Genomic DNA, 21542 nt, shown 5'->3' on the forward strand with positions numbered 1-21542 from the left:
AGCTGGGCTGGGGTCCGGGTGTCAACCCCAAACCAGCCTCATGACTTTGAGCAACTTCTGACAGCAATCCTATCTCTTAGAAAAACAGCATTAGCAGCACCTTCCTTCCATTGGACTTGAAGAACAAAGGGAGTAGTTCAAGTATATGTATTGGCCCAGGTTTGGCCCCAGGAGTGAAGTGGCTTCCCAGGAATTCATTGAGGAGATGGTGAAGTCATCCCTGGAGGGCACTTCCAGGACAGCTACAGTAACAGGAATACAAGTTCCAGGCCGAAGAGGGGCCAGTCAGGACTCCTTGGCTCACGACAGGCGAGCTGGCCCAGATGGGATGCTTGGCCAAGAGAAGGAAGACCTTGTGGTCTTGAGTGGTCAGTTCCGGCTAACTTCTCTGAGGTGGTAAGGGAGGTGCTAACGCAGCAGGAGCCAGCCTGGGCGGTGTGACCCCGTGAATTCAACAAGCACAAAGGGCCAGTGTGCTCCCCAAAAAAGAGACAAGTTTGGACTGCTGAGATGAACACCATTACAGCCATCCTCGCGGCCCCGAAACAGAGTGAGCCATCACAGGAAGCAGTGAGTTCCCCATTCCCAGAGGCATGCAGCCTCAAGCAGGACCATGGTCAGCAATGATAGTAGCCACAAGAAGGCAGCCCAGCACTATTACCATGAAGATTCCTTCCAACTCTGAGACTACTTGGTGGGGAGAGAGCCCGCCTGAAATTCTGTAGAAACCAAGTTGGGACTCTGCTACTCACTAGGCCCTTTAACTACACCCTGAAGATCATGGGGAAGCAGACGGGCAGAGGGCGGGTCACCATAGAGGTGCACAGTCTGGCAAGGAACACCCTTCTCCCACCCTTGTCATGTGGGGCAGGGTTATTTCCTTGCAGTTTCCCCGCGGTGCTGAGCACAGCCTGAATGCGACCCGTCTCTGAATGTCAGTGTCAGCACCACCCTGCTGGGTGCTTGATGGACAGAGGCTGAGTGGGCAGAGTCCTTTGTCTTCCAAGCCTGAGGTGTCCAGGCCTTGTCTGAGATCTCAGCAAGGAGAGGTACTGTCCTGTTTACAAAGAGTGGGGTATGTGTGTTTTGGGGTGCACAGGTCTGTGTGTGTAAAAGCACTCAAGGCGAGGCATCAGCTTTGAACTGCGTTTGGCCAGTGGTGATTAATTCCAAACTAGGACAGGCCTGCCCGTGTCTGTCTGAACATCCATGTGCATTACTTGATGCTCTATTTAAAGACACCAGAAATAAAGGCGGAGGCAGAACTCCTCTTAATGCACTTGCCATCGGTTAATTAAATTACTTTGAGTGTTTTTCCCCTCCCTCGAACATGCCTCCAGCATCAACTCAATTGCATTTCTACTTTTCACAGTGAGGTTAGCAATTTGGGTTAATTGTGGGTGCAACTGGAGATTAATGGCCTCTTATTACCTCCCTGCAAACACTTGCTGCTCGTGGTCAAGTCAGCAGCCCACAAACAGGCAAGGCCCTGTGCTGCCCAGAAACCCCCATGGGAGGGTGCAGGGCACCATCAGCCCCATAGGGATGCCCACCTGACTCATGCAGACACACGCCACACACACACACACACACACACACACACACACACACACACACACACACACTTCCCTCTGCCTTAGCAGGGAAAGGAGACAACATGCCCTGCTAGTGAACACACAGGCTCTAAGGTCAAAGGGATCCCAGTTTAAGCCTCAGCTCCACCACTTACTAGTTGAGCGACCTGACCTTGGAAAGGGAACTTGACTTCTTGAAGCCTCAGTTTCTTCCTATGTGAAATGGGAATAAATAAAAGCTCCTGCCTTGTAGGGTTATAGTGAGGATGAAATGACACCTGTGATGTTCTCAGTATGCAGTGTCCCATGCTAACTATGATCACTCTCCTTACCATTCTTACTATTAATGATATTACTATCATCATTATTATTGCTGCTGGTGCCAAACAGCATTCTGAGCACCTTGCAGCCTGAGTCCCCAACATCAGCCTGCAGTAGCCCAGTGAATCTCCCCAGGCAGGGAGATATGACCCTGAGGTGTCCATGTCAGCATGGGACACAGTGACATTTGCCTCTAGTACCTCCAGAGCAACCCTGGGTGGCTGTTGAACTTCTCCGAGCCTGCAGAGAATTGGGGATGGCCATATCCTCCTGATGGGGCCATTTTCAGTCTGAACATATGTGTGAAGCACCTAACCGGTGCCCTGCATACAGCAGGTGTTCATAAGTGGCAGCCCTACCTAGGGACAGTGATGACAGTAGCTGTCAGAGGAAATCAAGCCAGAGACGGGTAGAGCCAGGGCATCAAGATTCACGGGGCATTTTTGAAGCAAGAACTGGTCAGGGGAGAACATCCTGGAGGTGCCGGGCAGTCCCGCTGGAACAAAGACTGGGGACTGAGGTGTTCTAGAGTTCCTCGGCCTGTGGCATGCCCACTCCCACACCCGCCCACTGCAGCCAGAGATGAAACGCCATCACCGGCTGTAATTAGCGCCTGGCATGGAGCACCGCACCTGCAAAACCCAAGGCAGAGAGATGAGAGAGCACGAAGGGTGTGGGCCTCCTTTCTTTGTCATTTGTATGAGACATCTTGATTGGCAACAAAATATTAATCACTTTTTCACTACTCTCTTAATGAGAACCTTTCATGGGCAACAAAATATTAATTTGTCTTGTCTTATCTGTTAAGAATTCTGTTAATGAATTCAGTCACAGAGCTATTACAGAATGCCATCCTAATGACACATGTAATTAAACTTTTCTGACTTGCAAACATCACGGATGCCTCGAGCATCAGAATAATATTTGATCAGAAAGTAAATGTACCCCAGAAAGTAAATGTAGCCTGGAGCCAAGTGAGAAGGAGCCTCTTGGACTCCCCTGTGAGCAATGCCACTGTCAGCACTCATGAGTCCCCGGATAAAGGCATGACCTTCCAGATGGCGTACGTGGGGAATCATCCCCTGGATTCACTAAGCGCCAGTGACTCTCAAGCCCTGTCCCAGGATGTAGAGCAAAGACACCCTCCCCAGCCTCAAGGGGGACACCGTATCCATAAGCACAGAATTACAACACAGCATGGCATGCTCTGTATTAGGAGGAGGGAGCCAGTTCCAGGGGCCAGAGGAAGGAGAATTTCTGGCTTCAGGGGACAGTGATAAGCAAGAGAGAGGTGTAGAGCGGCAGGGTGGGGCCAGAACCCGATAGGTTTGGAATGTTAACATAAAGGCCACTCCCAGCAGGCAGTGGGAGCCGTGGGTTTTTAATCGGGGAGTGAAAATGGTCAGACACCCTTCCTGCAGCAGTCCTGAACCCCTTCTGGCCTCAGACTGCACAGGCAACCAAGGAGGACCCCCAAATACATCAGACCCAGAAACAAAAGGAGCTCTCTAGGTTTGGGAAGGGGTCTTCATCCTCCGTAACTTCCCTAGTGGCGGCATTCAAACTGGCACGGCACCCCCCACCCCACCCCATCCCCGGCCATGCAGGGTCCTTCACTTCTCAAGGCTGCCAGGAAGGAGGGTGTGCTCCCCGTGCTTGTCTGAGCCCCCCTCCCCCCCCTTTGTAGGAGGCCTCAGCTTCACTGAAGCCCAGGGCATCAGGGACCCTGCCTCAGCTGCCCCTGGAAAAATGACACATACACACACCCCCACCGCCTCCGAGGAGAGAGCAGCTCTGGGACCAAGGGTGCAAAGCCCCCAGAGACAGGTGGCAGCAGCAGGAATTCTGCTCACCTCGAGGCAAGGGGGCCTCTGGCTTGTGCCTCCTCCTGCTTGTCAGATGAGAAATCAATAGTTTCTACTGAAGAGCACAATCCTCAGAGCTAACAAAAAATGACCCGAAAGTTACTTCCTGGCCGACCGCTGGCTTCTGTAGTAAGGCAGTTGTGGATCCCCTGCCTTCAGATCTGGCCCTGTGGTCTCCCACCTGGGTCCCCCAACCCTCAAGGACCCATGGCCCACTGCCCCACCTCAGAAGTGCGGGGGGCTGGAGGGTGGGTCCCCAAGGCAGCTCCGCCTGCTCTGGGCCTGAGCTTGAACTCCAAACTGTTGTCCAGGAGCATGCCCGTGCTTCAGTTACAGGGGCAAGCCCTCACCCCGCAGGCCCTCCCAGGGAGATAGTGGTCAGCCCACTCTGGCCTGTGGCCCTGCTCTGCCCTGGCAACACGTTGTCATATAGGGGAAAGGCACCCCCTCACTCTGGGAGCACACCCCAAGCCCACAGGGGAAGCTGGTCCCCAGGCAGTAAGATGCCTTGTCAGGGAAGCTACCCAAGCAGACAGGGGACCGATGAGGTCCATGTGGTCATACAGTCCAGTGATAGGACAGGGATCTGTGGGTCATGGGATCCTACAGAGAAGCCAGGGCCGCCCCTGACCGCACTGGCGTTTGCACCTGGGCCACAGAGCCTAGGCCCCTCTCCTCAGGACTCACTGCCAGGCCCTGGGGACCCATCTCAGAGGCAGATCTATGCACCCCCTCCCCCACCCTGACCTCCATCCTAGGTATTCTGGGGGTGGAGAGAGAAAGGCTGACTCACTTCCTGCAGAAATTGAATGGGCAAAGCCATTCCGGGCCTCAGCCCTCTGCCCAGGCTAGGCAGCAGACCACTCGCCATGAGGTGAAGTGAATGTCCCCACAGCTAGTGCACACGTGCTGCCTCAACAGTATCACCTGCCCTCCCCTCATAACTGTCTTCCTCACTGTCCCTTATGATCCTGAGGGACTGGGACCTGCCCATGAGGGGAGCAGAAGCAGGAAGAGGCCATGGGCAAAGTCACAGAAAACAGCAAAGCTGCTGAATTCTTCCTAGGGTCGGTGCTGGGGTCCTAACCCGTTTCCGGGGAGCCCCAGGTTTCCTGCCGGCCCTTTCACAAGTAGGGTCTCATTGACCCTTCACCCCAAGTCCATGAAGGAATGGGGTGAAGCAACTCACGGGGCTCTGAACTTTCAGGGCCTGCGGTGAGCCTTGCTCTGGAGACACAACACCCAGCCCCCAGCCTTGCCAAGGCCTCGCTCTGGGGCTGGCGGGCCCTGCCTCCTGTCCAGCGGTACCTGCTGCGATGGGGCCCCAGTGGCATGTGTCTGTTGTAGATGTGAGCCCACGTGGAAATGAAACACTGCAGGGTTTCATTAGCCCGCTGGCCTGTGGACCCAGCAAGAGCAAGGCCTGGAAGGCTCTGAGTGCCGCACCAGGACCTGCTTGACCAGGAGATTCTCAGGATGAGGAAACGTGTTTCTATTGTAATGAGCTTTTTAGAAAGCGGTGGTGGGGGCGGGGGGCGTAGGGGAGGAAACCTATAACAAACCCAGTATATCTCACACGACTTGAAAGAGCCACACTTTTCTTTCACCAAGTCTTGCTATTTGGGGCTTTCAAATGTCGGTAGGCGGAGTACAGTGATAAAAGCAGAAAAACAAAACCCATTAGAAGAAAGTATTTGTGGCAGTGTTTGAAGGATGTGTTTAAAAGGTTCAGTTTTTTTTCCCCATGCCTAAATGGTGTAAAACCAGGAACAAATAACTCTAATGAAGCATATGCTCTCAGCCAGCTCTGCTTTGGAAGTAAGTTATTAAAAAGACCAAAAGAGAATGATTTAGGAGCTCATGACTCATTTAATTTTTATTGTCTTTATATGAACCAGTCATGAATCCATTGTAAAAAGATGAGAGGCGTTTGATTAGCATGGAGAGCTGTTTGCAACAAGAAAGACAGCGGTTATAGGTTCTGCATTAAAATAATCTCATTAAATGCTTGGGTACATTTTGTTTTAAAATCTTGGAAAACACCACACTTGAAGCACTCGAAGGCTTGGGCCAGTTCTTTCTGGTTTGTGTCAGAAATCCCGGTTGCAGATGATCATCTGGCTCTTTTGAGCTTTGGGTGAGCTCAAGCCACAGGGAGTATTGGCCAGGGCTCCCCGAGAGATGGGCCCCAACCCAGGATACACCAGCTTGTACAACTTTCTGGGACATCTGCCCCACCGCTTCTCTCTACTGGGCCTTTGATGTCTCAGTGGCCTCCTCAGGGTCACCTCTCTTCCCTTACAATACTGACTTCCAAGCTTCCCTTGTGCTCAGTGACCGCTCATGGTCCCATGTCAAAGGTACAGATTCCCTTAGGGAGGTTCTCACGTAGCACGGTGGGTGCTCCCTGAGTACAGTGCCCTGAGCATCTACCCTGTCTGGGCTCTCCTCCCCAGTCCTACTCAGGGGGGCTCACGTTCAGCCTGTTTGCAGGCTTTATTAAGGGCGAGCAGTACTGCAGTAAGCAGCCTTCTACACACCTCTTTGCACATGGTGTAAATAGGTCTGTAAGATAAGTTCTTAGAAGTGGAATGACTATCCTCCTACACTGTTGGTGGGAATGCAAACTGGTGCAGCCACTCTAGAAAACAGTGTGGAGGTTCCTCAAAAAATTAAAAAATAGAACTACCCTACAACCCAGCAACAGTACCCTGCTAGGTATTTATCCAAAGGATACAGGAGTGCTAGTGCATAGGGGCACGTGTACCCCAATGTTTATAGCAGCTCTTTCAACAATAGCCAAATCATGGAAAGAGCCTAAGTGTCCATCAACTGATGAAAGGATCAAGATGTGGTTCATCTATACAATGGAATACTACTTGGCAATGAGAAAGAATGAAATCTGGTCATTTGGAGCAATGTGGATGGAACTGGAGGGTATTATGCTGAGTGAAATAAGTCAGGCAGAGAAGGACAGCTACCATATGTTTTCACTCATATGTGGAATTTGAGAAACTTAACAGAAGACCATGGGGAAAGGGAATGGGAAAAAATAGTTTAAGAGAGGGAGGCAAACCCAGAAGAGACTCTTGAATACAGAGAACAAACTGAGGGTTGATGGAGGTCCAGGTGGGGGGCAGGGGAGAGGGGGAAATGGGTGATGGGCACTGAGGAGGGCACTTGTTGGGATGAGCACTGGGTATTGTATGGAAGCAATGAATCACAGGAATCTACCCCCAAAACCAAGATCACACTGTATATACTGTATGTTAGCCATCTTGACAATAAATTATATTTAAGAAATAATAATAAAAATAAATAAATAAATAAATAAATAAAAAGAAGTGGAATGGCTCCATCTGAGGGTGAGCACATTTTCAGTTTGACGGACTTCACCATATCTCCCTCCAAAAAAGCTGTACCAGTCTACACTCCATCCAACAGCTCCCAGGCACACCTCAGAGGGAGAGTGGCTCTGAGAGTATGGCAAGTTTGGCTCCAACCACTACAATAACAAGAATATACAATAAAGCAGATATGACAACAAAGTGAGTCAAATGAATTTTTTGGTCTCGGTACATATAAAAGTTATGTTTACACTATACCGTAGTCTATTAAGCAAGCAATAACATATGTCTAAAAAAAAGTGCATAATTAAAAACTACTTTATTGCTCAAAAAAAATGCAAACCACCATCTGAGCTTTCAGTGACTGGCAATCACTGATCACAGATCACTGTAACAAATATAATATCAAAAAAGTTTGAAAGACCGAATTACCAGATGTGACACAGAGACATGCAATGAGCAAATGCTGTTGAAAAAGGAGCGCTAATTGACCTATTCAACAGAGTTGCCGCCAACCTTCGATTGGTAAAGAACCACAATATCTGTGAAGGCTACTAAAACAAGATATGCCTGCATACGGGTTTAAACCAGTGTATCAGGAGAAAATCCCTACTTGCAGGCCTTCCTGGTCCCTGGAATGAACCATGGAAGGAAATTTAATCAAATACTCCCTGGAGTGTTTCAAGGACAGCAAGAATGGCAATCGGCCATCTCAGCTGTGAGTGTGGTTCAGGCCAGAGGAGCTGGTAAGATCTTCTCAGATTGGGGATTCAGGATCAGGCATCTCCCTTGAAGGGTTGCAGGTTTCCCAGGTGCAGGCGGCAGTTTCGAGGCCATCTGGGACTTCAGGTGATGGCTGCAGTACAGTGTATCACAGGAGTCCCCCTGCCCCAGCTGGGCACACCAGGCTCATCAGCAGAGGACCCAAGGCTACAACCCACCACAGGGCCCAGGAGCTGCCCCTTATCCACATGATACCCTGGAGTCCAGGAGTCAACAGGTGTCTGCCGTCTGGGCTCTGGATATACTCACAGCAGAGTCTCTGACATGACCTTCCTGTCACAAGTGCCTAGGCACCTGTGTGCACTTGGACATTCAGGTTTGCCCCCAGGCCAAATGCTCCGCATCCACACAACTGGGTCAGGATCCCCCTGATTGAATTTTGGAGCCGACTACAGAGTTCCAGCTAGCAGTCCCCGCAAGCCCTCCCTCACTGTGACACCAGTTACCAGTTTGGGAAGTATCCAAAACTACCTTCAGGTTGAAAAATTTTCCAGAAGTTCTCACAGAACTCATTGAGAGCTATTATACTCACAGTTATGGTTTATTACAGGGGAAAAGAATAGATTAAAATCAGTCAAGGGGATACCTAGCATGTTCAGCAAGGTGTCTCCATTCTGGACAGTCCGAACCCCAACCATTCTCAACAGTGTGCCATCGCCGGGGTCTCCGCTCCGCCCACAGACCCCCAGGGTACATGCTCTGCAAGGCATTGCAGAGTCTCACCCTGAGCAGCTATAAGTTAGTGCCCGGCCAGTGATTCAAGGGCATCCCTATGAAATTCCCTTCAAAGCGCCATCCCAGCTCACAGATTCTAGGTATCTCAAGGGACCTGTGTTCTGACCTCTTCTTCCATCGCTGTGGTTCTCTGGATGCTGGCTGTCTATGCTATGGTTTGGAAAATGCCCTTGAACAGAGAACTGGAGAGAGTGTGGACATCATCTCATGTTTTCCTTTCTTAAAGATCAGAGATCATGCTTTAAAATGTTGCTTCATATATTTAATCTATTTTTAGCATTATGTTGGGTGTAAGTCTGATATCTGTTTCTCTGTTTTACCCAGAATTTGGACTCCTTTATCCTCTTTATTATTTCTTGTGTGGAAGCATCCATCTGGACCATAGACTGAATGTTTGTATCCCCGTAAAATTTATGGGTTCACAACTACTCTCCATTGCAGGGGTGTTTGGTGGTGGGACCTTTGAGAGGTGAAGAAGAGCTTGTGAAAGTAGACTCCCGTGAATGGGATTAGTGCCCTTCTAAAAAGGGAGAGTCCTGGCCTCTTCCACCATGTGTGGTTATAGCAAAAAGACAGCCTTCCAAGAGCCAGAAAACAGGCTCTCAACAGACACCAAATCTCCCAACACCTTGGTCTTGGACTTCCAGCCTCCAGAATGATGAGAAATGAATTTCTGTGGTTTATAGGCAAAGAATTAATTTTAATTAATTAATTAATTAATTAATTTCAGCCAAGGAAAGCAGTCCCACCCACCCCCACCTCCACCTCATCCCCACGCCCACCAACACCACCCATGAGACAGAATCCAGGAGGGTCCAAATGCAGTGCTTCCATTGTCCTCTTCTGGTGCAGTCATAGATGTGTCCCCTTCCCGGTGTTGACATGTAACAGCATGCACCAAGTACTACCAGCCAGGGAAGCTCACCCAAGCCCGAGCTTCTGCTAGAGCTTGACCATGTATTGCTCACATGGCTGACCTCTACTGTCTAGCCCTTGGGAGACTGAACTGGCACTGCACAGCCAGAGGCCCCCTCACAAATCACATTGTTAGGCAGTGTAGTGGCCAAAGCCCCCAAGCAAACAAAAGCCAGACTGCTCTCTGGGTAATATTACTTCTTGACTACCCTTCCCTTCAGCACTCCCTGAGAGCCAGCACAAGGGGTTAATACCCCTCCATTTGTTCGGCAAACACCAGCTAAGCCACACAGTGGGGACAATACAGTGGTACACAGAGAGATAAGGGGCCTCCTCTTTGGCAGTCCCAATCATGGGGGAACCTGAAAATAGCCAAGTCAGCCAGTGACCACATACTCCTTACAGTCCTGGGGAAGCCAGGAGCCCTCCCCGCAGCGACTTCTCTCACTCCTGTGGCTCCCTGGCCTGTTGCTGGGAATAAGCAAGAGAACTGAGCAGCTGTGGGTTACTCACACTGAACGTGACTGTCCATAGCAGCTGCACCACCCCCCCCAGATGTTCAGCAGCTACTTAGGGATTGCTTTAAGTTGCAGAGACTTCTAAAGACGACTCCAAGCAGGTCGTGCTGTGGCAAGTATGTTCTATAAGGGTCTGGAAGGAAGTGACCAGCATGGGAACCCCAGTGTGAGTCAGGGTGGTCAACTCTAGAGGCATGGGGGTGGGAGGGGACATGAGCGCACACGTGCATGATCATGTGTACTGTGTGTGTTCATGTGGATGTTCCTGAGGGCCCAGCCATGATGCATCTGGTCCTTGCTTGGTCCGAATATGGGACTTGTGAGTGCAGACACCTCTGAAGCCTGCTCATCACCACGGTGCTGCATATTGTCCAGTGTTGGGTCCTTTGTGTTGAAATGTTCATGCAGAAGGGATGCAGGATGCAAGTTTGAGTGAGTCTAGGGGCCAAATCCAACCAGCATGGGACGAAGACCCTCTCCTTGACTACATCCTCCCCAAAGAGAGCCAGGGCAGAGGGCCCCCGAGAGACCCTCTGCTACTGAGAAAGGCAGAGTCAGAAAAGCTCTGAATAAACGTTTCTAAACTGGGTCTTAACTTGTGGCATTGACAGTACCATTAACCTAAACTCTGAAGTCACCCTGGAGTCCTTGTGTTCAACATCTAGTCGCTAAATATTCAGCATCGATGGCTCATTTTCATATTACTTAGACCTGAGTCACATGTATCACTATGACAACATGGCCCATCTCCCCTCTGCTTAAATATTGTTTAATACTTAAGTCTTATTTAATTACTTCCTTTATTAAGGGCAGATACTTACAAAATAGCTTTTTAAAAAACAAAAACTATGGCTTTTAGTAAAAATGTCTCTTTCCCGAAGACAGATGTGCATCAGTACAAAGAATGGTCTAATCCGGCATCTGTTTATTTCTGGAAGGAACCTTGATTTTGCTAATACATTTCTGTGCTTCAGAACAACAACAACAAAAAAAAAGCCATCCATAAAAAGACAATTACAGAGATGCAATCAAGCATTGATAGCAGCATTCAGACACATCTCAAAGAACATTCAGGAGAGGACGGATTGCAGGTTTAGTATTATGTAGCTTGTTATAAATCAATTTTTAAAGTAATTTCCTCATATCCAATGAGGTAAATTTGATTTCAGTAGCCAGTATTCATGTTCCAGAGAACAATATGCATTTTGTTCTATAATTATATGATGCCTATTGTTTTAGCCCTGAGACATTATTTTATTTCTTACCCAGTCAGCTTCTCCCAAGAGCCTAAGTCACAGGCTGGTAACGACTTAGGTGCTCAAAAGAGAGCTGTAATGTATCCAGCCTCCCATCAAGCCAGTGAAGAACTGACGCACACCCCTCGGCACCTGAGTGGTCACTCAGGAGTTCTGCCTCCGCTGCCAGCAGACATAAGGAAAAACAGACAGAGAGGTCAAATGACTTTGGGAGAAGGTCACCAGAAGCCATCAGCTGAACGGGAGATGGCATGCAAGGGCTTTTCTGTCTCTGCCTACTGCTCTGGGTAGAACCTTCTACCCAGAAGGCTGGTCAATCCCAGTCTCTGTGGCTGGCCTGGAGAAAGCAGTGTGGAGGAGACTGGGTAGGAAAGCGGAGGCACCGTGCTTGTGATCAGTCCTCTGCCTTCCTACCAGCTGCCTCGTTTTGACCCCCCTGTCACTGGCTGCATTCAGGTGGATGGGAAGGCAAGAAGTGGGTGCCCTGGTTTGTAAACCCAAAGAACCAGAACACAGTCCCTGCAGAAAGCCTAGCTCAGCAACTTGTGCGATCCATTCACTGAATAACTGCTGTATGTCAGGCCCTGTGGCCAGCACCAGGGACACAGCAGTGAGCCCTGTGCAGCACCAGAGTCACTGCCCTCCCTAGGGAGCTCACATTCCAGGTGGGAGATATACAAATGGTATGCTAAGTGGTAGTAAGTGCCAGAGAGAGAGAGAGAGAAAGGGAAGTGATGGGTGGGGATGAGGCTTACACGTAGAGCAAGCAGTTAACATTTAAGCAGACTTCAAGGAGGGAGTGCCAACCAGACTGACAGCTTATGGGAGGACGGGGCAGGATGCCTGGAATGTGAGCAAGGGGCCACAATGCTGGAGTGGAATGAGCAAGGGAGAGTAGAAGGTGGGGAGAGCAGGCTGTCACTGCAGACCCTCTAGGGCTGTGATTCACAGACAGAGGGGAAGGTCTGGCTGCTGTGTGGAGAATAGAGCAGAGAGGTGCAGGTGGGGGTCTCTGCTGCCCCCCAGTTGAGAAGATGGTGCCTTGGCCCACTGGTAGTAGTGGAGGTGGTGAGAGAAAGTCAGACTCTGCATACCTTGTGAAGGAGAGCTTGTTTCCTCACCTGGACTTTTGTTCCGTTCTCTATAAAAACGTTTTTTAATATTTATTTATTTTGGTCTGTCTGAGAGAGACAGAGACTGAGCATGAGAGGGGGAGGGGCAGAGAGAGAAGGAGACAGAGGATCTGAAACAGGCTCCAGGCTCTAAGCTATCAGCACAGAGCCCAACGCGGGACTTGAATCCACGAACCCCGAGATCATGACCTGAGCCGAAGTCGGATGCTTCGGACCAACTGAGCCACCCAGGTGCCCCTTGTTTTGTTTTCTGGTTTGGGGGTTTTATTTCTGAGGATTGAACAAGGCAATGTACATGAAGCTTCCCAGCACACAGCTATGTCTTGAAGACTGTGAGCTGGTGTTCTAACCAGTCCACTACTTTGCGGTTGATCTGTGGGAACCCTGGCCTTGGCATACTTCTCAGCCTGAGGAATGGTGCGGTTCCCCATGACCACCCAGCCTCATCAAGGGGACAAGAACAGGGGGCATCAGAACATGAGCTCAGCTCAAGAGCCCTCCAGTGAGGAAGGGCTGTGGGTATAAAGGCTCAGGAAAGCAGGACAGAAAGTGCCAGGGTCCCCAGCACAAGAGCCCCTGCTAGCAGCTGTCGTGTCTTTCTTCAGGATAGAGTCTTCCCTGGACCCAAGCAAGTGAGATATTGAGGGGCTCTTGAGGTGGGGGCCGCACCCAACTTCCCTCCTTTCCAGGATGCCATCTCGCCACTGAGCCTCCGAGCAAAATCTATTTTCCTCCAGACTTAGGTTTTGACACACAAACAGCTTAGACTAGAAATATGTCAGCCCCAGAATTGACTCACCATTAACTTTTCATAAGCAACTCAGGTATGAACCCTTTATGACTCTGTTATGACACAGGACAAATCAGCTATCTGGTGTTTTATTTTTATTATGGAAGTGATAGGAATAGGGCTTTTATAAGCAGAGCAATGCTTCAGAGAAAGCTCACTGGGTTCTGGCAGCCCTCTCCAATATTTTACTCCATTGGGAGTACTGTTGTATACTTTTATTTTTCCCCTGAAAATGAAAGCAGGCTGCATGCATCCATGATCCACCTTCCTCACTGTGCCCTAGACCAAGCCCCTCTCTGGGCCCGCACACCCTCACTGGGCTACTTAGCCAAAAAGCATCCTTATAGGTCTCTTGATGGTTGTGGTGGGTCCCCCTGGACTGTGAGCAAGACAGAAGGTCAGCTTTTCCGGGAGCTGCTCTGCGGTGGCCTCCAACAACCCTTTGTACCACAGTGATGGATGGCCTTCCCCCACCTCCTGCCACCAGATTGCTTCTGTGGAAAAGGGCACAGGGGATGCAAGAGGGATGGTGTTGGCTCTAGGGGGTCAAGGGGACTTTTGCGTATCCTGTTAAGACAAAGAAGGGTGCCTGGGTGACTCAGTGGGTTAAGCATTCAAGTCTTGATTTCGGTTCAGGTCATGATCTCCAGGTTCGTGAGTTCGAGCCCCACATCAGGCTCTGTGCTGCCTGCGCAGAGCCTGCTTGGAATTCTCTCTCTCCTTCTCTCTCTGCCCCTCCCCCATGTGTGCTCACTCTTTCTCAAAATAAACTTTAAAATAAAGAAGAAAAGTAACACACCCACATATGTCACACTTCCCACACTGGGAAGAGTGTTCACGTGTGTTCTCTTGCTAGATCTCCCCAACACCCCAGGAGGTAGGCAGGGGACTGCATGTGGAGAAACTGGAGCCCAGAGGGACAAGGGGACATTTGGTCAGTAACAGAATTCAACTAAAATCAGAGTGTTCTAAGCCCCAGTGCTGGGCTTCCATTACCCTGCGTGCCTGATGCTGCACAGCCTGTTTTCTCACCAATAAGCCTGGCCCTCCTCCTTCCCATCAGCTCTGAGACCCATCCCTGGCAGATGCTGAGTGCGGCTGCAGAGATCATAGGGTCTGGGTTTATTTATCTCTCTCTTCCTGAACCCCCTGGCATCAGCCCCTCCTGGTTCTCTTTTATGTCCCTTCCTTAGTGTTTTGTCTACCCTCATTCTCCTCCAAGTTCTATTCCCCTTCTGGGGGTATCCAGGTCTCTGTAAGCTGCCAGGAAGTATTTGGGGAAGGTGGATTTGAACCAGGGGTAGGCCAACTCTCCCTGCAAGTCAAATCTGTCCTCCCTCCCACCTCCTTTTTTAAATAAAAGTTCATTAGAACTTAGTGATGGTCATTAATTTATGTATTGTCATGATTATCTTTGTGCTGCAAGGCAGAGTTAAGTAGTTAACAGAAACCCTAAGGACTACAAGCCTGGAAAGATTTGCTCTCTGTCCCTTTAAGAAAAACTCTTGTTTTTATTTTAATTCCAGTTAACACAGTGTAATATTAATTTCAGGTGTACAATATAGTGATTCAACGCTTCCATACATCACCCAGGGCTCCTCACAAGTGCACTCCTTAATCCTGTCATGAATTTCACCCATTCCCCCCACCCACCCACCTCCCCTCTGGTAATCAACAGTTCTCTATGGTTAAGAGTCTGTTGGTTTGGCTCTCTCTCTTATTTTTTCCCCTTTGTTTATTCATTTTGTTTCTTAAATTCTCCACATGAGTGAAAGCATGTGGTCTTTGTCTTTCACTGATATGTATGACTTAGTATATATAGTATATATAGTCTCTCTCTATTTGCTAATGACAAGATTTCATTCTTTATGACTGAATAATATTCCACTGTATACGTATACCACATTTTGTTTTACCCACTCATCAGGTGCTGAACACTGGTGCTGTGTCCATATCTTGGCTGTTGTAAATAATGTGGCTCTAAATACCGGAATGCATGGATCCCTTTGAATTGGTGTTCTTGTATTCTTTGGGAGAATGCCTAGCAGTGCAATTGCAGGATCATAAAATAGTTCTACTTTTAACTTTTTGAGGAACTTATCCATAATGTTGCTCACAGTGGCCGCACCATTGCGTTCCCACCAGCAGCGCAAGGGGACTCCTCTTCTTCCACATCCTCCCCAGCACCTGTTGTTTCTTAGGTTGAGTGTAGCTCTTCTCACAGGTGTGAGATGGCATCTCATTGTCGTTTTGGATCATATTTCCCTGATAAGTGATGATGTGCATCTTTTCCTGTGTCTGTTAGCCATCTGGATGTCTTCTTCGGAGAAATGTCTGTTCATGCCTTCTGCCCATTTTTAATTGGATTGTTTGTTTTGGGGGTGTTGAGTTTCATATGAAAAACTTGCCAGCCCTACACAAGGCTGCCCAGCAGAGCTTCTCAGCAGGTGGAAAAGAGCTCCAGGAAAGCAACCAAGCAGCCTACAGATTAGTAGGATGGGCAGGAGAGCCCAGTGATTAGAAATTGAGGGAGTGTGTGGGGAAGGTGTTCAAGCCCGGCCTCACAGAGAAGGGTAATAAGGCCTTAAGTGGACATACCAGGTGGAGGCGAGCAACACGGAAGTGGATGGAGTTCCTGCTGCCCGCGCCGGCCCAGCCCCACAGGCAGCTTTGGCCGAGTGAGTGGGCTCGGCTACAGTGTAGCAGAATTCTAGCAGAGATGGGACACCAAGGCTTTTCTGTCCAGGAAGCAACTTTATTCGTCCTGCCAGCATGAGCTCAGTGGGTTCATACCCAAAAAACCGAGCCCCAGGTGCAGTGGGGTATATTCTTTGATGCAATTTCTCCTTGTTTGTCTCCCATATATGGTGACACGTAGTCTTAGTGGACACAGTCCGAGTTACAGAGTTGTGTTGATTGGGCCACGTTGCCTTCCTTTGTTCCGAGGAGGCCTCCACGACACTCTGTAGGGAGGGGCTCTGCCACACCAGGGTTTCTGTGTTCTTGGAAAAGTCAGAGACCTGGCTGTCCCTTCCCAGCCTGCTCAGTAGAGAGGCCAACCTTGTTGTCTTCCTCACCCTGTGCAGGACTTCGGAGAGGATGACTCCCTCTACATCACCAAGGTGACCACCATCCACATGGGCAACTACACCTGCCATGCCTCCGGCCACGAGGAGCTCTTCCAGACCCACGTCCTGCAGGTGAATGGTTAGTAAATGGCTCCATGCATGTCGTCCCTTCAAAGCATTTCCAAAATGCTGCTCACAGCACGCCTCCCCCCTCTGTACTCTATCTTAAAGATTGTCTTAGCCCTTCTATCTCATCTCTCTCATAAGTAAAGGGGAACAGTGGAGAAAGGACAGAGTCTGCCGACTAGCTTCTCTGTCTGCCTTCACCAGAAGCCTCATCTGATCAGATGATCCCAGCACAAGGGGGTGAGCTATTCAGGCAAGTCATGCTCGGCAGCCAAGGCCCTAGTAGGGTCCCCGTAGAATCTGCCAGTGCCACAGCGATGGCCGGTTGCTGTGCTCTTGGGTCCAGTGAGTAGCAGACACTGTGTACGACATGGCACTTCTCTTCTAGGTGGTGTTCACCCGTATCACTTGTTAAGTGGGGAGGGGTCACCTCCTCCAACAGGGGCAGCTTCCCACCTCCCTCCCTAAGAGGCTCCACGAGCCTCACTCGGGGCCAAGGTAAGGCAGAACCTACACAGGCTTGGGGTCTTTGCATTGCTTCTCTCTGACCCCTGTGTTGCCAGGACTCCTAGAAACTGGGAAGAATAAACCTTCCCAATGACAACACTGGCCGTTGAAATAGCCAGTGTTCTCTGAGCACTTAGGCTGGTCAGGCCCCGTGCTAACACGTCATGTGGATTTTCCCAGTCAGTACACTTTAATCCATGTTATGGATGAATCTCTAGGTAAGGTCACTTATCTGCAGCCACACCGCTGGTGGGCATCTTCCTAGACCCAGGACCGTGCTCTGACCTCTGTGTCACACCACTGGCTGCCCCCCCACCCCCCGGCCACGCCAGCCATCAGAATAAACAGGCCATCACGGTGCCACGGTCAGCACCCCACAGAAGTTAGATTCACCCAGCCAAGCCCAGCGGGGCATCACTCCTAGCACTGAGCAGGGCGACAAAGGGTCTGGGGGCACTAGATCATTTGTGTCAGCTGGTGCTCAGGCCTTCTGTGCTGAGAGAAAGTGAGCAAGGTGTTAAGAATGATTACATAATGAGGCTCCATTCCACTTACCTCTGGAATCAGGGTAACAAGCCATTTAAGGACAACTGGGTGAGCTCAGCTGGTGTCTACATTTACCCTGCGGGACATGTTACAGATTTTTATAGCCATACATGCCTAAGCCATATCTTAGTGTTTCCCTTGACCTGGGACATACTTCATTCTTTGGGGTTTTGCAACTGTACTTGGTGGCTTAAATATAGGCCTACGATGAAGTCCCTGGATTTCTCCGGAAATAACCCAGGAGCTCCTAGGTAACCACCCCTGGGTGAGTTAACCCAGAATAGGTTCAGGGGCCAGTGTCAAGTGTAGCCGGCAGGCAGTGTCTGGGGTCTCTGGCGGCAGGAGCTCCTTCAAGGGCAGAACACATGCTCTGTAGCAGAAAGAGGACTTTTGCCTCTAAACCTGGCAAGTAGTGCTGGCATGACCGCTTGGTTGTGAAAAAACTACCTACGGTTGGCCCCAGGTCCCTCGGGTGCTCAGATAAACCTAGACGAGAAAAATGAAGCAGGATTGACAGATTCTTAGCCTTTGCAACCTGACCCCACTTCACAAGAATGAGAGGCTTAGGGAGACAGCTTGAGCCTTTTCTCCTTTATTTCCTGCAAACAAATCTCTGAGGAGGGAGAGGGGAGCCACCTGCCAAGGAACCTGAGTGCCTCACAGGTGAGAACCTGTACTTGCCTCGGGTCTGGAAGACACTGTGTGGTCTTAGAGGACTTCACACGCTAAGTGGCAAGTCCGTGCCCTGCTGCCCCGTGTCTCCCCAGACTTCTGAGACTGGGGTCATGACGCAGCTGAGCCAGTTTGTCACTCCCAGTGCTGAAGGCAAGAGCAAAGCCCAGACCCGGAAGCACCATGGATATCGCTATGCCTGAGGTAGAGAATAGGCCTCTCCCTCCAGGTGGGAAGGAGGCTGTGCACCTGTTCAGTCCCTCCCTGACCACCTCCCCCGCTTGCCCCCTTACCCCACCATTACCTAGTCTCCCCCGAAGAGACTGCTTTTGGCCCAGAGGAGTCTGCGTAAAGCAAAACCTACTGCTGAGAACCAGAAGAGGCCACTTGAGATCTATCTCCTAACTGCTGAGAGATTTAAGGCTTCTCTTCCCCAGAACCACTTGTAGTTGGTGATCAGCTTTTTCTGCCATTAAATTGGCCCCTTGTACTTGGCTCCAATAACAGCCAGGTGAGACCACCCTGGTGGCCCTCACTGCAGGAGCCCATGATGTTCCTGGGCTGGGCTGACTCCTGACTCTTGGGGGGAGGGGATGACATGTGGGTCCACTAACCAGCTCCCTTACGGAATCACCATGCTAAAGTAGGCCTGGAGTTGCCTTCCAAAGACATAAGTCAACTGCTTGCTGGCCTGGAAATAAGATGCAAGATTTTCCAAGTATTCCGGAAGTTAAGTTCACTATGTTGGACTGAGAGGGGGGGGAAAAAAGTTGAATCTGGAAAGATGGGAAGATGTTGAAAATAGAATGGTGTGAAAGACAGTTTAAAATTATCTGCTGAATACCTGTTGGGCGCCGCCCCTAATTCACAGATGAGGTGACTGGAGCCCAGAGAGACTCAGTGATGTGGAGACCCAGCCCTGCAGTTAGGAACTACAAAGCAGATCTTGACCCCAAAGCCCAGCCTCTTAATGCCTGCCCTGCCCTTCTCTACCCCTCCTTACCGGAGCATCATGTCCTTGCTATTAAAGAATCCAGATAGAGGATGCAGGTGTGGGACACACACTCTGGTAGATCGGGGACAGGCATCCTGGCTCATTTCCCTCTGCCCCTTGTGCTGAGCTCAGGCCTGGCCGAACACCGCTGGCATCCTGAGCATGTGATGAAGGAGCCACAGCAAGGAATGTAGGGCCTCAGCAGAACCGAGGTTGGCAAACCATGTGGCTCAGTTGTCCAGCTCAATTGGGGCTCAGCCCATCACCGTGTAGACTCCTAATGTGCTTCAGGTCCCTGGAGGGTGGGCGTGCTGTGCAAGGCTCACCATGGCAGTGGGCACAGGGAGCTTGGCAGGCTGCAGCACTGTGCCAGGGATTGCTGGGAAGAACCCCTGGGAAGGCTGAGAAGGCACCATTGGAGCTCAGGACGGCGGGAATGCTGCCTTGCTAACGAGTCTCCTTAGGAAGGGAGAGACAAGGCAGTAGGAAATTCATCTCGGATTTGTTCCCTTTCGCCATTCATCTGAAGCATGATTGTAAGCTGTGAAAACCCTGAGCTGCCTGGGTAGGATTTGGTGCTTTGCCTGGCAATGCTATTGGAGGTCTGTTCAGTCCCCACTTGGCCCAGAGGATGGCCTGTGGCTTGCTGAGCTGAGGCAGCACCTGGAGCATACAGGGAGCGATGTTCTGTGTCCATTCCTCTAGGTGTCTTCTCTTTAACCAGAGAGGGAAGGGGTTGGGGAAATGAAGAAGGGAGGACAGAAGGACTCCAGTTACCTGCTTCTCTCAGCGCTCAGAAGACTCCAAGTCAATGGGCAGATGTGCTAGGGAGTTGATGTGTGGCTGGTGGGCCCAAGACCCCGAGATCCCAGTCCAGGGAGCAGGAACAGGGTAGGGCTTTCCACCCAAGGCACGGTGCAGATCCCTTCTGGCGACGACTCAGCCACAGAATCAAGACATGAACTCTGAGCCAGAGAGACCTGGATTCAAGTGCTTTTGGCATACAGGGAAGGCAAGTAAACTCACCTGTAAAATGGGAATAACAGTAGTACCTCCTGCCTTATCATCCTGATGAGATCTGCTGTGTCTAAAATACTTGGAAAGTGTCCATTCACAGTCCAGAGTGGGACAGATAGGAGAGAGATGATGATTGTCTCAAGCCATATTTAACTGTAGCTTGTGGACACAGATGGTCTGAGCTGGTAGACCCTCAGAGAGCCTCCAATCCATTATACAGATGGGAAAATCAAGACCCAGAGAAACTTGCCAAGCTAGGGATAAAATACTTCTTTCTGGAGCTGCCCTGCTCCATGGGACTTCTGGGGCTTCTCCATCCACAACTCTGCCTTGACCTGGGTGGTGAAAGAGAGTGCTAACCAGGTAATGACTTCCTCTCTCATATTACTAGTATGGCTTTCCCATAGACCAGGCCTACTAGAGATGAGGCCCAAACACTGACATGATTTATAAATTCATGCAACCCACATGCATTGCCTTCATAGGAAAGCGTGAGACCTTCAGACTTAAATGATTAATCCATTAAAATTAAAACAACCTCGACTTCCCCCACAGTTCAGACAAGGAAGGATTCATTCTCAAAACACAGTAATAATCTCCCAAATCTGTTTATTACTCCAGCTTGGCACTTTTGTGAACGTGCCTCTTACTTAGGACATACTTATGCTGCCTTTCACCTTGGAAATGATCCATGCTTCCCAAAGAAAATGGGCCTTTGTGTTACATATTCAAATGTTTTCAGTGGAGGGTTTTGCAAATTTAAAAGAAAGTGAATGCATTTACCTAGAATATATTAATTTGAAATGATTTTTTAGTGTGTGAATTAATTCAAAGGAAGAGGGGAGATGGGGCCAGTGGAAAACAGGTGGGTTTTTGTTGCCGACAGGAATTTGTGTCTCCGCGCCACCCCCTCAGTCTCTGACTGTGAAAATGCGGGACTTTTCTGACTGGGCCCCATCCACGTGGAGGCCAGGGCCTCCAGGGTCTTGGAAACCTCCATGCCCAGTGTCCTCCTCGGGCTCTCCTGTCCTGGCAGAAGGCTGGATCCAGAGCCCTGACTCTGGTAGGATTTGCACGTTGTGCCCAAGGTGAGCAGGGGTTCACCCGGAGCCTGGGCCTGTTCCGCACCAGCTGCAGGATTGGTGGCCCTGTCATCACTCACGAAGAGCACAGTTTGGTTCTGAGGGCAGTGAGTAAGCTCCCATGCCACTGCTGGGATGGTTCTTTTTTCCTTACACATTCTTGTGCCTGTTTTCCAGTTAGCACGTGGTCAGGTCAGGGCACTATGGGCTTCTCAGGGGAGCTCCTTGATGCCTTGGGGTCATCCTCTGTGTCACAGCACCCCTTTGTGCAAGGCAGTGAGTGAGGAAGACTC

General features: G+C 50.1%; 1 protein-coding gene across 1 annotated transcript in view; it reads left to right on the forward strand.

Moving 5' to 3' along the window:
* Positions 1-21542, forward strand: part of FSTL4 (follistatin like 4) — a 133672-nt gene that overhangs the window by 74222 nt on the left and 37908 nt on the right. Inside the window, exon 5 of the mRNA XM_039221384.1 lies at positions 16324-16444. Coding sequence (XP_039077315.1) covers positions 16324-16444 — 121 coding nt within the window. The remainder of the gene's footprint in view (positions 1-16323; positions 16445-21542) is intronic.

This window comes from Hyaena hyaena, unplaced genomic scaffold, assembly GCF_003009895.1.
Source record: "Hyaena hyaena isolate Hyena2069 unplaced genomic scaffold, ASM300989v1 scaffold_978, whole genome shotgun sequence".
In the NCBI taxonomy this organism is placed as follows: Eukaryota; Metazoa; Chordata; class Mammalia; order Carnivora; family Hyaenidae; genus Hyaena; species Hyaena hyaena.